We start from the raw sequence: 13,199 nt of genomic DNA on the forward strand, positions 1-13,199 counted from the left end.
ACAAACTAATCACCCTGGATATACATATCCCACCTCCACCCCAGCACAAAAGACCACAGTGAAAAACTTCTCAAAAGCAGACTTCACTCTTCTTAAGACTGAGATGGTATCCTTTAAGCCCACTGTGCCAGTGGATACCACATCCCACGATGCCGAATCCTTCACAAATGCTTTCTATGGACATCTCCAAGAATGCATGGATCATGCAATCCCAAACAAATCCAAGTCCCTCTCCACCAGAGGTAAGCGTCCTGTCTGGTGGACCTCAGCCATAAACAAATTGAATAACAAAAGAAGGAAGCTACTGCACATCAGACCAAAATCCCATGAAGGGAAGACATCTCTGATCAACATTATCAGAAAACTACGTTCTCTCATAAAAACATCCAAGGCCAACTTTGAGAGAAAAATCGCTAAGGACACTAAAGATAACCACAAAGCCTTCTTCAGCTATGTTAGAAACCTGGGCGGAAACCCTCAGATATGCTCAGAGTTGGTTCACAACAATAAAAAATACACTGAACCCACAGATATTGCCAACATTCTGGCTGACAGGTTCAGTGCAAATTTCTCCCCTCCTTCACCCCCAAAAGAAGAAATACTTATCCCAGCTGAATGTAATCTCCCTGTCATCTCAGATGTCCAAGTGAGAACCGCCCTAAACAAAGCAAAAAACACAGCATCAGTGGGACCTGACGGTATCCCGGGTTGCATTTTACGTGAACTCCAAGAGGAGCTAAACCCACACATAAAAATGCTATTTAAACTTAGCCTTACTTCGGGATATGTACCTGAACACTGGCGTACAGCAACAGTGGTCCCACTCCACAAGGGGGGGTGCCTCTACAGACCCTGGAAACTACCGCCCCATAAGCTTAACCAGCCTGGTCTGCAAAGCTATGGAAAGAATCATTATGGAACTCATAAACAGAGACATAGGGGACCTACAGACACTTGACCCCACCCAGTTCGGCTTTGTAAAGGGCAGATCCTGCCTTTTAAACCTGGTTGACTTTTTCGAAACAGTCACTAGAGCCATTGACGAGGGCAAAGCAGTCCATACAGCATACCTGGACTTGGCTAAGGCCTTCGACACAATACCCCACTCAGGCATCATAGATAAGCTCAACAGCTTAAATGTAAACCCTTATGTCACTAGATGGGTTGCAAACTGGCTAAAGGAGAGAACCCATAAAGTTAAAATCGCTGGAGCAATGTCAGACTCAAAGCCAGTCACAAGTGGTGTCCCACAGGGATCTGTCCTGGGACCCCTCTTGTTCGGCATTTATTTCTCAGATGTTAAAGCAAACACGGGAGGTGCTTAACCAGATAGTGCTGGATTAGTTGTACTCTATCCCGTAGAACAGTTAGTACATTATCAAGAACGGCAACACTTCCATTTCTGAGACTGAAGGAATATAATAAACACCGTATTGTGCTTAATATATTAATTTAAAACAGTGTTGGCAGTGCCTCTTTTATTTTTATTTAAACTCCAACGTTTAACTTGCTTACCACAATGATTTTGGATTATATAAAATACCGAACTACCATAATCAATAACTCCCTCAGATAAGGCACATAAAAGTCTATTAGAGAATGAACGAATAAATAAATAACATTTTCACCAATCGGATTTTGAATTGTATGGCAACTTCACTTCCTACAGTGATTTCGTCAGTTCCGGTAAGAAGCCGGTGGCGTGGTCCCCTTGTGCACTGTAACTTTTCTTCAGTATTTCACTGCTCGCTGACAGCTTTAGGACGGAAATAGTTACAATGACGGTGGGTGTTGTATAGTTGGCTTTTCATAGTTTAAAGTCAGTTGCCTGGGTGTGATGTTGAACTGACGAAAGTATGTGTAACAGCTGACGTTTTTAAAATCTAAGTGGTCCAGTGTTCGGTTTCTGTAATTATATAGTGTGTTACGTTCATGTGTGTTTAACCATGCTGTGCCATCAGCTGTTACTTGTTATACGTCGATCAGCAATTATATATATATATATATTTTTTTTTTTACACGAGTTAGCTGGATAGTTTTAAGTTTGTGGAAGTAGGGGAGTTCTCCCTCAACGTGCATGTAGCTTAACAGGTGCTGTGAAGTCACTCCAAGACGTGTCTTTTGGACTGTGCCGTAGTTTGCTTGTTAGATATGTAAGCAGTGCACTTCTTAGATGGCTTTGTTTTTTACCCCTGACAATATTACTCGTTTCTCTTAAAATACACAGACTTGCGGTGTCTGGTAGCACTAGCTTACTACAAGCTGCTGAAAACAGAAGTCTTTGACTTGCCATCTTGTCACCAACGGGGAATATAACTGCTTTTAGTAATTAGTGACTCTGGTTTAAGGCACGTTTATCAAAGCTGGATAAGAACAGGATGACAGCTGTCTTTCCTTGAGCCATGATTCGAGATATAACAAGGGCTCTTGGATTCTTCCACTCTGACAAATATGACTTGATAGTGGTCCAAGTAGGGATGAATGATCTTAGACACCCAACCCAGAGAGACATGCAGAACGGTGTGTGGTTGAGCTTGCTATGCATGTGTCTGAGGCAGAGACTGGTGTTGGAGTTGCATGTTGCAAAACCCAGCATAGTGCCAAGATTCAAAGACAAGATAATTGGCTTTAATAATTGGTTGTACAGTTGATGTCATTTTAGGGGGATCCAGCGTGTGTCATTGTAGGATGAGATGGCTGACATGTTGCCCTGCTTTGCCAGGGATGGCTTCACCTGTCTTACTACAGCTTCTGCATTCTGGCAAAAACCTTTGCTGACCCCACGTTGCCTTTTTTAAATCTAAATGTAGTAATAGCTAAGTGGTCCAGTCATAGTCTCCCTTTAATACAGACGATCTATAAAGTTACTTCATGTTTTCCAACATTTTAGTAGCCTAATTCCTTGGATGGACCTTAAATTTCTCTGTCAGAATTGGTAGGAGGCTGCTGATCATATCTGATCAATCACATTTTGTGTTTAGACCACCTCTATTAGATACGACCTAGTATGTTAGAGAACAGGCATTTGAGCTTAATACATAGTGGGTTTAATAACCCATTGTTGTAAGTGTACCCAAGAAATCTGCCTCACTGTGTCATCACTGCACTCCATCCAATTACTGGTGAAATCATTTAATTTAAACTGTTGTTCAGAATTAGTACTTTTTTAGTATTCATATGATTTTGTATTTATGCCTAAATCTTAAACGCTGTTGATCACATGTGTTTCACATTTTGTCCAGCAATATAAGAGAGGGGAGAATAACATACTAGTTCTGATTGCCAGTTAAATTTTTATCTGACATGTGCTGTTACATTCGCATTTATACTACTATAGCCCAACCCTCCATACGTGGTCCTTTGCTTTTCAACATTTTTTCAGTAGTCTCTCTACTTCCTTTCAGTGTGCATCCCTTATACAATAAGCTTATGACTCTACCCTTATCTACTCATCAGGCTAGCTTCCTAAACTTCTGACTGTCACCAGACTGCCTTAAACACAGTAGAAAGCTGGCTCTCAGACAACTTGACTCCTTTTCAATCCAAAGAAAACTAAATTACTTTTCATCCCCAAAATCTCGTACCTTGGGTAAGTGCAATTTTAAAATTATATCCCTAAACAGTATTACAATTGAAGTAGTCTCCAGCTATTAGGATTTATTTTAGACAACAGTTAAACATTTGACTTCCACTTTCACATCTCCATTAAAAAACACCAAACCAAAATTAGGAATGATTTACCACTCTTAAAAAAAAAATTGGGAATAATTTACCACTCCTTAAAATTCCTCGTCAATAACAGCAGATTAACTCTAACTCCTATCTCCTACCTTCACTCCTGTATGGCTTTTCTGTCCTAACCAAATTTCATTCTACTTTAAAATCCAAACTAGAACTATGCTATAACAATGTTGCAACATTTGCTGCAATTCAACTATATCATTGTTCTGCTCTTAGATCCCTAAACTAGCTATAACTCCAACACTGTATAACTTTCACACAACTTCTCCAAGCCCACAACATTTTATAACCCCTCTTCAACTCCATCCATCTGCAACATCCTGCACCACTATCTATCTTATCGCTCCCACTGTTCAGCAGAGCAAAAGCTACTCAACATCTACTATCCAAAAAAAACTTTTGGACAAAGCTTATACTTGTATTCCAGAGCAAAAGCCTGGAATTCAGTCTTAGTCCACATTAAATGTGTCCCCACTTTTCAGGCTTTCAAACCCTCCCTCAAAGAATTCCTTTATACCACTTGACACTGTTCCTGCTGTGCTCCACTACTGGTTAAGCAATCCTCTGTAAATGTTTTCAGCTCAGTGTGGCCACCTTGTAACTAGTCCCTATGCCTCTTTTCATCTCCTTACCGCCTGTCTCCCTATCGTCCCATCATAGTAGTGTCTGTCTTCAAAACCTCACTAACTTGCTCTATTAAATACTCATCGTACACCTGTGCTGTATCTTATTCTACCATTACTCACCTTCTACAATATCCTAACTCTCCACCTACTGTATTGATTCTAGCTTTCCTCTCCACTCTTTCTATACCTCATCTACTTTTCATACTGTGCTGAGGTTCATTTTTATTATGCAAAAAATGTTTTAATACCCAATTTTATATGTGTATGTGAACAATTACTTTGATTTAAAGTATATGTAACTACTTATGCATTTAATTTGTATATGCAGATTTTATCAGTTAATGTATGAGCTCTTCTCCAGGGTATCCACCAAAATATATATGTTTTTTGACCTAGCTGGACTTTCCCAGTAAACAAATGTCAAATAAATAAGCTCTGAAACCCCATTCCCAACATGCCTAGAACAGACCATGAAACTTTTGTCCTTCAGGAGCTTGCTAAAACAATACGTAAGCCACACATGCTCTTCACCTGTGTAACTCCCATCAGCTTGTACCACCTATTCCTTTAAAACTGCTTTCCCTTTTCAACATCACAAAATGTTCTACTACTCCTCAGTTTTCTTCCTACCTTAATCCCCACTTTATATTTCAATTTGTTTCTGACTTTCTCCCATTATCCATCTTCTTAAAATACTCTCCACCACTATCTTATCAAGTTCTGTGTCATTAAATACCCTAGTAGTCTTATAAAACCTCAACCTTTTTGAAACCAAGGAAGCCAAGACAGTCCAATATTCTTTAATGCTTTCATTATTTAATCACAGAACTACCTCAGAAACATTTCCCATTTGTAATCGCACACATAAATGCATAAATTAATTACTGTTCATTTAATTAAAAATTAAACTATTTTGGCATCACTTTCTGCTTACTGAAACCAAGTTAACCAAGTTAACACACACTTAATGTTAAGATTTTCATTTGTGCTAGTAAAAACATTGGTGGCTAATAAAAGCAGCCACTTCAGTTCGCTTACTTCTAATAATTATTAGCATTATCTATAAATGTATTAATGTGCTCAAGTACAATGAACTCAAATTTCCTATCATCTTAACAGAGCAAACTATGTTTAGCTAATACATTGGTTTTGTCTTTTTTCTAATAGCGGTCTTGTGTTCATGAATTCTTCATGCCAGGGGTCTTGTGTTTTTTCCCACATAGAAGCCCTGGCAGGAAGCACAGACTGCAAGATGCACAAGTACAGTCAAATCTAACTTTAATTTTATTTTCATAACCATTGTGCCTAAAAATGAAATATTGGAATTATACATAAATCTGTATGGCTTACATTTACCAAATGGATAATTAAAAATCTCCCTTTTCATTTCCCTTGGCTTATTTGCTCTGAAAAAATAAAAAAAATATATATTTTAGTTTTTGCCTTCTTATAACAAAAGTGTGGCGTAATACCAATCAGGTTATACAAGTCCTGGTTATCTTGAACAGTAATAGCTAGTCACAGGGTTTATGTGCTGTGCTCTTACTGTTTGGAATTTATTTCTTAGAAATCCAGGCAAATTTGGACAGCCCATGGTTGACCAAGTTCATTGCAGATTGCAAATTGGGAGCAATCAGTGAGTCCAGACAGGCTTAACACAGAGAGATGATTGGTGACAAAGCCACAGATTAAAGTTAAAGACAAAAATGCATTATTCCGTTTGGGAAAGCTGACATCCCTGCTATTTGCACTATAGACAGCACCCTTGTAAGTGTAGACCCAGTGGTATGTGATCTGGGTCCTCAGGTTGATAGCAATCTGAACTTTATCCCCCATGTATTCACAGTAGCAAGGAAATTCAAAAAGTGTTGCATCTAGATCTAAGGGTGTTATAATTTCATTATACTCAGCCCTCATCACACCAGTAATTGAGTACAATGCTCCCTTTTGCATGCATCTCACCAGACACCTGCAACAATTTTAGAGACCACTGAGGTTTCTCAAAAAGAAGTTACAGGGTACACAAAACATATTGTGCGGAAAGAATGAAAGCCTTGTCACTGTATTCTGTATTCTACAGGTTGCTAAGGGATGACCTGTGCCTGGCTTACAGGGCAGTCTCTGACCCGAACCTAATGGAAATGCTGCACATTTGTAAATCAAATTGCAGGATGTTCACTCGCTCCAGGAATCTTAACCTAGCCTCTGACATGAACAGGTCATGCTGGAGATGGCGATACATCACCCAGAGACTGCTACTTCTCTGGAACAAACTTCCAATTCATATGATACAAAGACCCTCCCTGGCGGTCTTCAAATGCAACCTGGACTAATGGATGGGTGACCACAAATTCACTGCTGGTGCGGTGCCCATGTCCCTGCTGGACAGAAGAAGTCAGTATTCATTACCATAGACCCTTACCTCTGTGAACTTCACTCCCCTAACCACTGACAATTGGGGCAACTCTGGAATATGGCTAGGCTTGTAACGGCTCTAGGGCTGTTAGTTTAGCAACCTCCTATGAACTTGTGAATTATTCATAAAAATATGTTTAATGGCCAGTGTGTCTCTACTAATAGGTAGTGGAAAACTCAAATAATCCTTTCTTGTTACATCAGATTTTGTTTTGGGAATAAAATCATTTTTAAGAATGGGGAAATTTATTTTATCTTTCATCACTTCAATAAATTTGTCAATTATTTTTGGATAATTTCAATCCAGAAATATTTTTTTATATAAAATATATTCTTTTTCAATAACATCATCTTTACTAATTATTCTTGACTAGCTAAACTTGCCCCTTATAATATTTAATTTCTTAGTTTTAGTCAAACTAACTCCTAAATTTATCCAATTTGTGGGTGAAGGTCTTTTTTCTATAAATTGTAGAATGAAAATAAAAATTATTTCTCATCTAGCGTTACCTCAAGATCTAGAAAATGTGTAAACTTCCCAATACATCCAGTAGTAAAACTATGGAAATAAATTCTTTCCTTTTTATTTTGAATGTGTTATCTAAATTTTCTGGTGTACACTGCCATATAAAAATATATTGTTAATAAATCTTTATACAAAGAAGTCTTTTGATAACCATCAAGCTTAACCAAAATCTCCCTTTCTCACCAGCTAAGTACTACATTAACATATACAGGCACTATTTTGCCTCCATTACCACACCTTGTAATTGGTGATATTTTATCATTAAAAGAAAAAAATATTGGTTAAAATCACTTCCAATAGACATATAATATTAATTTAAATATCAAATTCAGTACATTTACTAACATAGTGTCTTAGAAAATCATTACCTTTGTTATATACTGTACAATACTAGTATACCAGGGTTCTATACCTAATGTTACTAAATTCTTATTACTTGAAAACTGATATATAATTCATTCAAAAACACCCAAGAATCTTTAATACAGAACTCGGTGTTCCATGCAATGGGCTAAAGGAACAAATCTAAATATTCTGAGATTTTCAGTTTTCGTCCAGTGAGACGATACTGTTTGTCGAAGGGTGGGGGGGGGGGGTCATTCTCATTTTTATGTAATTTAGGGATGTCGTACAGTTTGCCAGTGCTAGGAAGTTCAACTAACCTAAATTTATATTCATCAAAATCAAGAAAACCTTGTGCTAACAAATCCAATAATCAGTCTTCCTGAAGTTTGTCAATAATTCATACTCCTTAATACATCTGTACAAAGAAACATAAGTTAAATGTTCATTTTAGCAATCTATTTATCTTGATTCATAACTACAGTTCATGCACCTTTATTTGCTTTCATAATACGTATTTGCTTATTTTTACAGAATTGAAATATAGCTTCATTTTCTTCTCAAGACATACTGTCGCCCATATTGTCCGCTATGTTAATGACTTCATTGGCTATCTCCTATTAACTTTTTCTGAGATGCTGTCTCTAACTAAAGGTAGAAAATTGTTCAGACAAAACACTTCATTCATTTCACTATCACCCGCTACTTTTTCAGTAGTCTTGTTAGTTTGAAAATTACTGATCTCATCTTGAAAGGGGCTACCTTTAAGAATATAGGCGTGCCCGTTTTCATATTTATCTCTCTTTTTTTTTTCGTCTTTAAAGTTAGGGTAGCAACTTGCCTGGACAGTTTAGCTGAAATGCCATTCCATAAACTGCAAATAAGTTGAAAATTAGAATACTGCTTAATAGCAGCATTCATTTCTCGAATTTCTGTAATTATTTTTTCCATTTTTAAATGGGACATAATACCTTTATTGCTTACTGTGACACCCGTGCCCTGGCCCAGCAATCAAGGAGCCTCAATCCTCACCACTAACACCACTGAGGGGCATCTCATATAGGAGGAAAGGATAACAAGTACACACAGTAAAGTGCAATTTCCCTTAAGAGCACACAGTGATCAGTCAGTCCGGGGCTGGTCGCTCCCTTGCTCTCCAGGTCCCCAATAAGCCTCCCCACTGGCACAGCTGTAGGGTCCAAATCTCAGCCTAGTGGGCAAGCTAAAACCTCCAGCACCCTCACTGTTCAACCAGTGCTTTGTGTCCCCGCCCAAGTAGCTGACACACAAACACACTATGAGAAGAGTTTATACAACCACACAGACACTCCTGGGGAAGGCTGGCACAAGTTCTCCAGCTGTGCCCCTTTTTCCCCAGAATATATGATAGTACCAGCTGCCACCACCCACTAATATTTATCAGCTACTCAAAGATCCTTAAAAGGGTGTCCAATTATTACCGTGCAATATTATTATCCAATTGGTAGTACAGCCCCAGGCTAAAGCTATCGGAGTGACTTTTTACAATTTTACCAAAGGCATGCAAGTACTCTAAAGAGCTTAAATTATTTCTGCAAAAACAGCCACAGTTGAAAGGGTTTAAAATATTTAATAACAAATAGTCAAAACACAAGACAATACTTTTACTACACAGTGCTAGTCAAGAGTTCAGAGATCACAGAGAAATACTTAAAATAATTCAGTAGTACAGTTTTGACATGACAGCAAAACAACTAAGAGAAAACGCAAGTCTAATATAAACTACATATAGAGCAAGACAGTGCTGGTGAGTTGGATGGTCAAGACAAAAATGCTTTAATGCTCTCTGTTTTTAAAATCGCCTTCCTGGTTCACATTACATCATTCTTCACACTTCCCTGGGTTCCCAGGCTAACAGAAACTACATTTTACATTCTTCACCTCTGGGCAGAAACCAGAGCAATAAAGGACATTTATGCATGCAAATTCTGGCCATTATCTCTGGCCTTAAAACAGGAGTGTCCAGCCCGTGGGCCGCATGCGGCCCTCAGAGCTCTTTCATGCGGCCCGCGACCCTTAAATTTAAATTTAATTTTAATTTAACTTTTTTTCCGTGTGTTTACACGTCCGCGTACTTTTTCTGTTCTGCGCATGCGCCAACTTTCTTTTTTCACATTTTTTTCATACCAGCGTCTTTTCGCTGGTATGCGCATGCGCGAAAACACCGTTCTGTCGTTTTTTATATTTCTGGTAAAGCTGAAGGAAGGAGCGAGATCACGGAGAGAGGATTTTATTTCGGAGTACACACCGACTACACTACAACATAGCAAAAGGTAAGCTAAGTATTTTTTTGACACTGTGAATGCTCCCTAAACTAGGTTAGTGTTAGGTCACTTAAGTTTTTTAAAGTGTATTGAGGTAGCTTTGTTGAGCAGAACTCAATGGAATGTGCAATGGCAAGCTGTGACTAATGTTATTTGTGGTGTTTTTCTACAGTGCGGGTTTATGGCTAAGAATTTGGGACTTTGGTCATCAGTGGAGATGTTTATCCTAGTAAAGATACTTGAATGTTTGTATATAAAGTTAGTGAACCGTAACCAGTTTCTCTTTGTGGTCTAGGCGTGTGGAGGTAGGAGTGGTTAGGAAGATGGTGTTTGGACAGTTTTACCCATGAGTGTAATACACTATACATCTGTACCTGTTATGTAAAGGAAATCTTGGATCTGTTTGAGTTTGTTCTGTAGGCTGTCTGCATTTAGCAGTACAATATTAAGCTTTGTTTGATCATCGGCTGTTGATTTTGTTGAAAGAGCAAATTGTTATGTGGTCTGGTTTAGGGTTCAATAGAACTCCTTAAGGAGCCATGATAGTGGAGTTAGGGTTATACAAAATATGAGAAATGTTAGTTTTAGATTAGAGGCAGACAGACAGATGAGCCTTGTGCATTGCTGAAGATAGATGGGTTCAGTTGTGGTTGTAATTACTTTAGTATCTGTTTAAGAAAGGGTAGGAGGATTACTGGAGTGGGTGACATGAAGGTGGGAGACATGGTATGTAGAATTACCATTCAATGTACGAGAGTAAGTGGGCAGCTACACTGGTGGACTGAAATGTGGCAGGGAGAAAGGATGGACCAGGAGACGGGAAGAGCTCACAATGATTGTTTTAGGATTAGTGAGGGACAGGCCCGGGTGATTATGTTATTATACTGAGTAAGGCTGTGTGGAATGAATGGTTGATATTAATGTGCCTGTAATGTATGCAAAATAGTAGAATAAGTATTGATAGCAGGTAAGCACGGGAGGGTGATATTGAGTGGTGTAAATGTACAGTTGTGTACAGTCTGTGCATAAGGCAGTAGTTAATTACAACATTGCTTTCAAGCCTCCGCCTGGCTATTTCCCGAAGGATGAAACCCCTATGGCACAGTTATCCACCTAGGCATGAGGATCAAAAGCACTGAGAGTGGAGCAGTCATCCATCCATACAAGTAATTAGTGTCTTTGCTTTTAGTCCTAATGTTTTCCTGCACATGCCAAGTGATGTACTCTGGGTTGGGTAAACAATGAGCATAGGATAACACTGCAAGTTACATCTGTGTTATGCAACCCGCACCCCAGCCTGACAAATGTCTCCTTTGTTTCTCCAGTCTCTACCAGGGATCTTAAGCAGAAAACACATTTTCAGGTACACACCCCTCTCACCCTGAAAGAAGTGATCAGGATGATCTGCAGCAATAGGACTGCTAATTGATCTCCCACATTTGTGGCATAGTTCATCTTCACCATGGAGCTGATATACAATTACAATATTTGTGAATACTGGTTATCTGTTATGCCAAAATCAAATTTAAATCAATAACTTTTGGCACTGTAGACTGTATTTAGTGAAACTATGCCATGGAACTTTTATTTATGGGGTACACGTCTTAAAAGTTACTAGATCGTGATGTAGTATGGTTTGTGTTTTACATAAGAAATAAAATTTTATACAATTTTTGTTTAAACTAAGTATTAAACTACAATATTGGTAATACAATTTTTATTTCTCCATTTGGTACTCTCTCTTTCTCTATATACATTTTATATATATATTATATATATAAAATGTTTTTTAACTTGTATTTTTGACTAGTCAGAGGTCTTTTGAAATCCAGTGAACACTTTCTCAAAAAAAGTTTGTGCACACATAATCTAGAGATGAACCAGATTTTCACACTGCTGTGCTATATGGATCCTGTCTAATTGTCTGTCTGTCTGTAGTCATACTGAAATATTGCTTGTGAGTCTGCTAAGTGTTATGGTATACTGTTACAGCAAACTTCCCAAAGAGAAGGAAGTACAGCTGTTTTCACATGCACGCACACACACACACACACACACACACACACACACACACACACACACACACACACACACACACACACACAGAAGCAATATTAACATAAATGGATTAGGAACTTTCTAGCCAGGCATATTGCACAGCCATAGCTAAGTCATTTGGCACCCTGGGAATTTCCCAGACTGGCCACCTCCCTTAGGCCAAAGGGAAAAAAAGAAGAGTATTACCAATGTTCTGAGTTTTAGCAAGCAGCTTATATCAGCCATGGCTGCTGAAAATGATTTCAGGACTTTGCTCACACCCAAGTGTTAACTCTTCTGCAATGCTGATCACGCATCCAAGTAATTTGGATCTGGGGCCAGACTGTCCCTTCACCCACTCTAATTATGGCACAGATAGAAATGTTGACCAAGCAGAAGAAGAATTTAGGGCAGCTAAGCCATATACAAAGGGTGTTGCTCATCAGAAAAGGCAGTGCTAGTTGAATATCTGTACTGTGATATCTCAAAGGATTTTCAGCAAGTAATATGGATTATTTTTTTATTGCTGGAGGTTAGTGAATTTAGAATGAGATGTTATACTACCAGAATGCACCAAACTACAAGGTTATGCAGCTTGGCAGACTGAATCCAGACAAACAAACCGATTTGGCCGGCTGAACCTCTGCAGAAAGAGAAGAAATATGGGCTAGTCGCTAGTATATTGTTTGCTTTGTTTGTAAATAGTTTGTGTTTATGTTAGGTTTATTCCTTAATTTGAATTGCTTCCATGTTGTTTTGTCTGATCAAGGAATTGTGTTTTCTTCAAAATAAAGTAAAAAGAAAGATTTCTTTCCCTGATTTGTCTAGGGAGGAGAAACATTTTATGTAATGTACATACATTCTGTTACTCTTTAGGATTCTGATAAGGATAATGTTTCCTCTTAGTTTTCTCAAGGTTTCATTATGTGTTTCTTTTATAAACGCTTCAAATTTTATGGCAGAATTTTTAATTTGGCCTGTGGCACCTCTCTTCTGCTGGCAAGCGGTGTCGACAGGGGATGAAACTGAAGGATCGGTCCAAAGTCAGCAGTATGTGCACTTCACTGCATTTCTCAAAGCATTTTAAAATGGAATAGTCTGTGTCCAGTTTCACAGGCTCCAGGTCCTTAAAAGGCTGACAAGTTGTGTCCTTTTTTAGATGCACATCATTTTTACAGTTTGCAAAAGGTATCAGCACCTAACCATAAT

At 38.4% G+C, this 13,199-nt stretch overlaps 1 protein-coding gene across 1 annotated transcript in view; it reads left to right on the top strand.

Moving 5' to 3' along the window:
* Positions 1-1,657: 1,657 nt before the first annotated feature.
* LARS1 (leucyl-tRNA synthetase 1) overlaps positions 1,658-13,199 on the top strand; it is a 1,303,086-nt gene continuing 1,291,544 nt past the window's right edge. The window contains exon 1 of the mRNA XM_044064023.1: positions 1,658-1,784. Coding sequence (XP_043919958.1) covers positions 1,779-1,784 — 6 coding nt within the window. The 5' untranslated portion in view covers positions 1,658-1,778. The remainder of the gene's footprint in view (positions 1,785-13,199) is intronic.

The sequence above is a fragment of the Protopterus annectens genome, chromosome 2.part2 (assembly GCF_019279795.1).
Source record: "Protopterus annectens isolate FY-2018-M chromosome 2.part2, PAN1.0, whole genome shotgun sequence".
NCBI classification, from domain to species: domain Eukaryota; kingdom Metazoa; phylum Chordata; order Ceratodontiformes; family Protopteridae; genus Protopterus; species Protopterus annectens.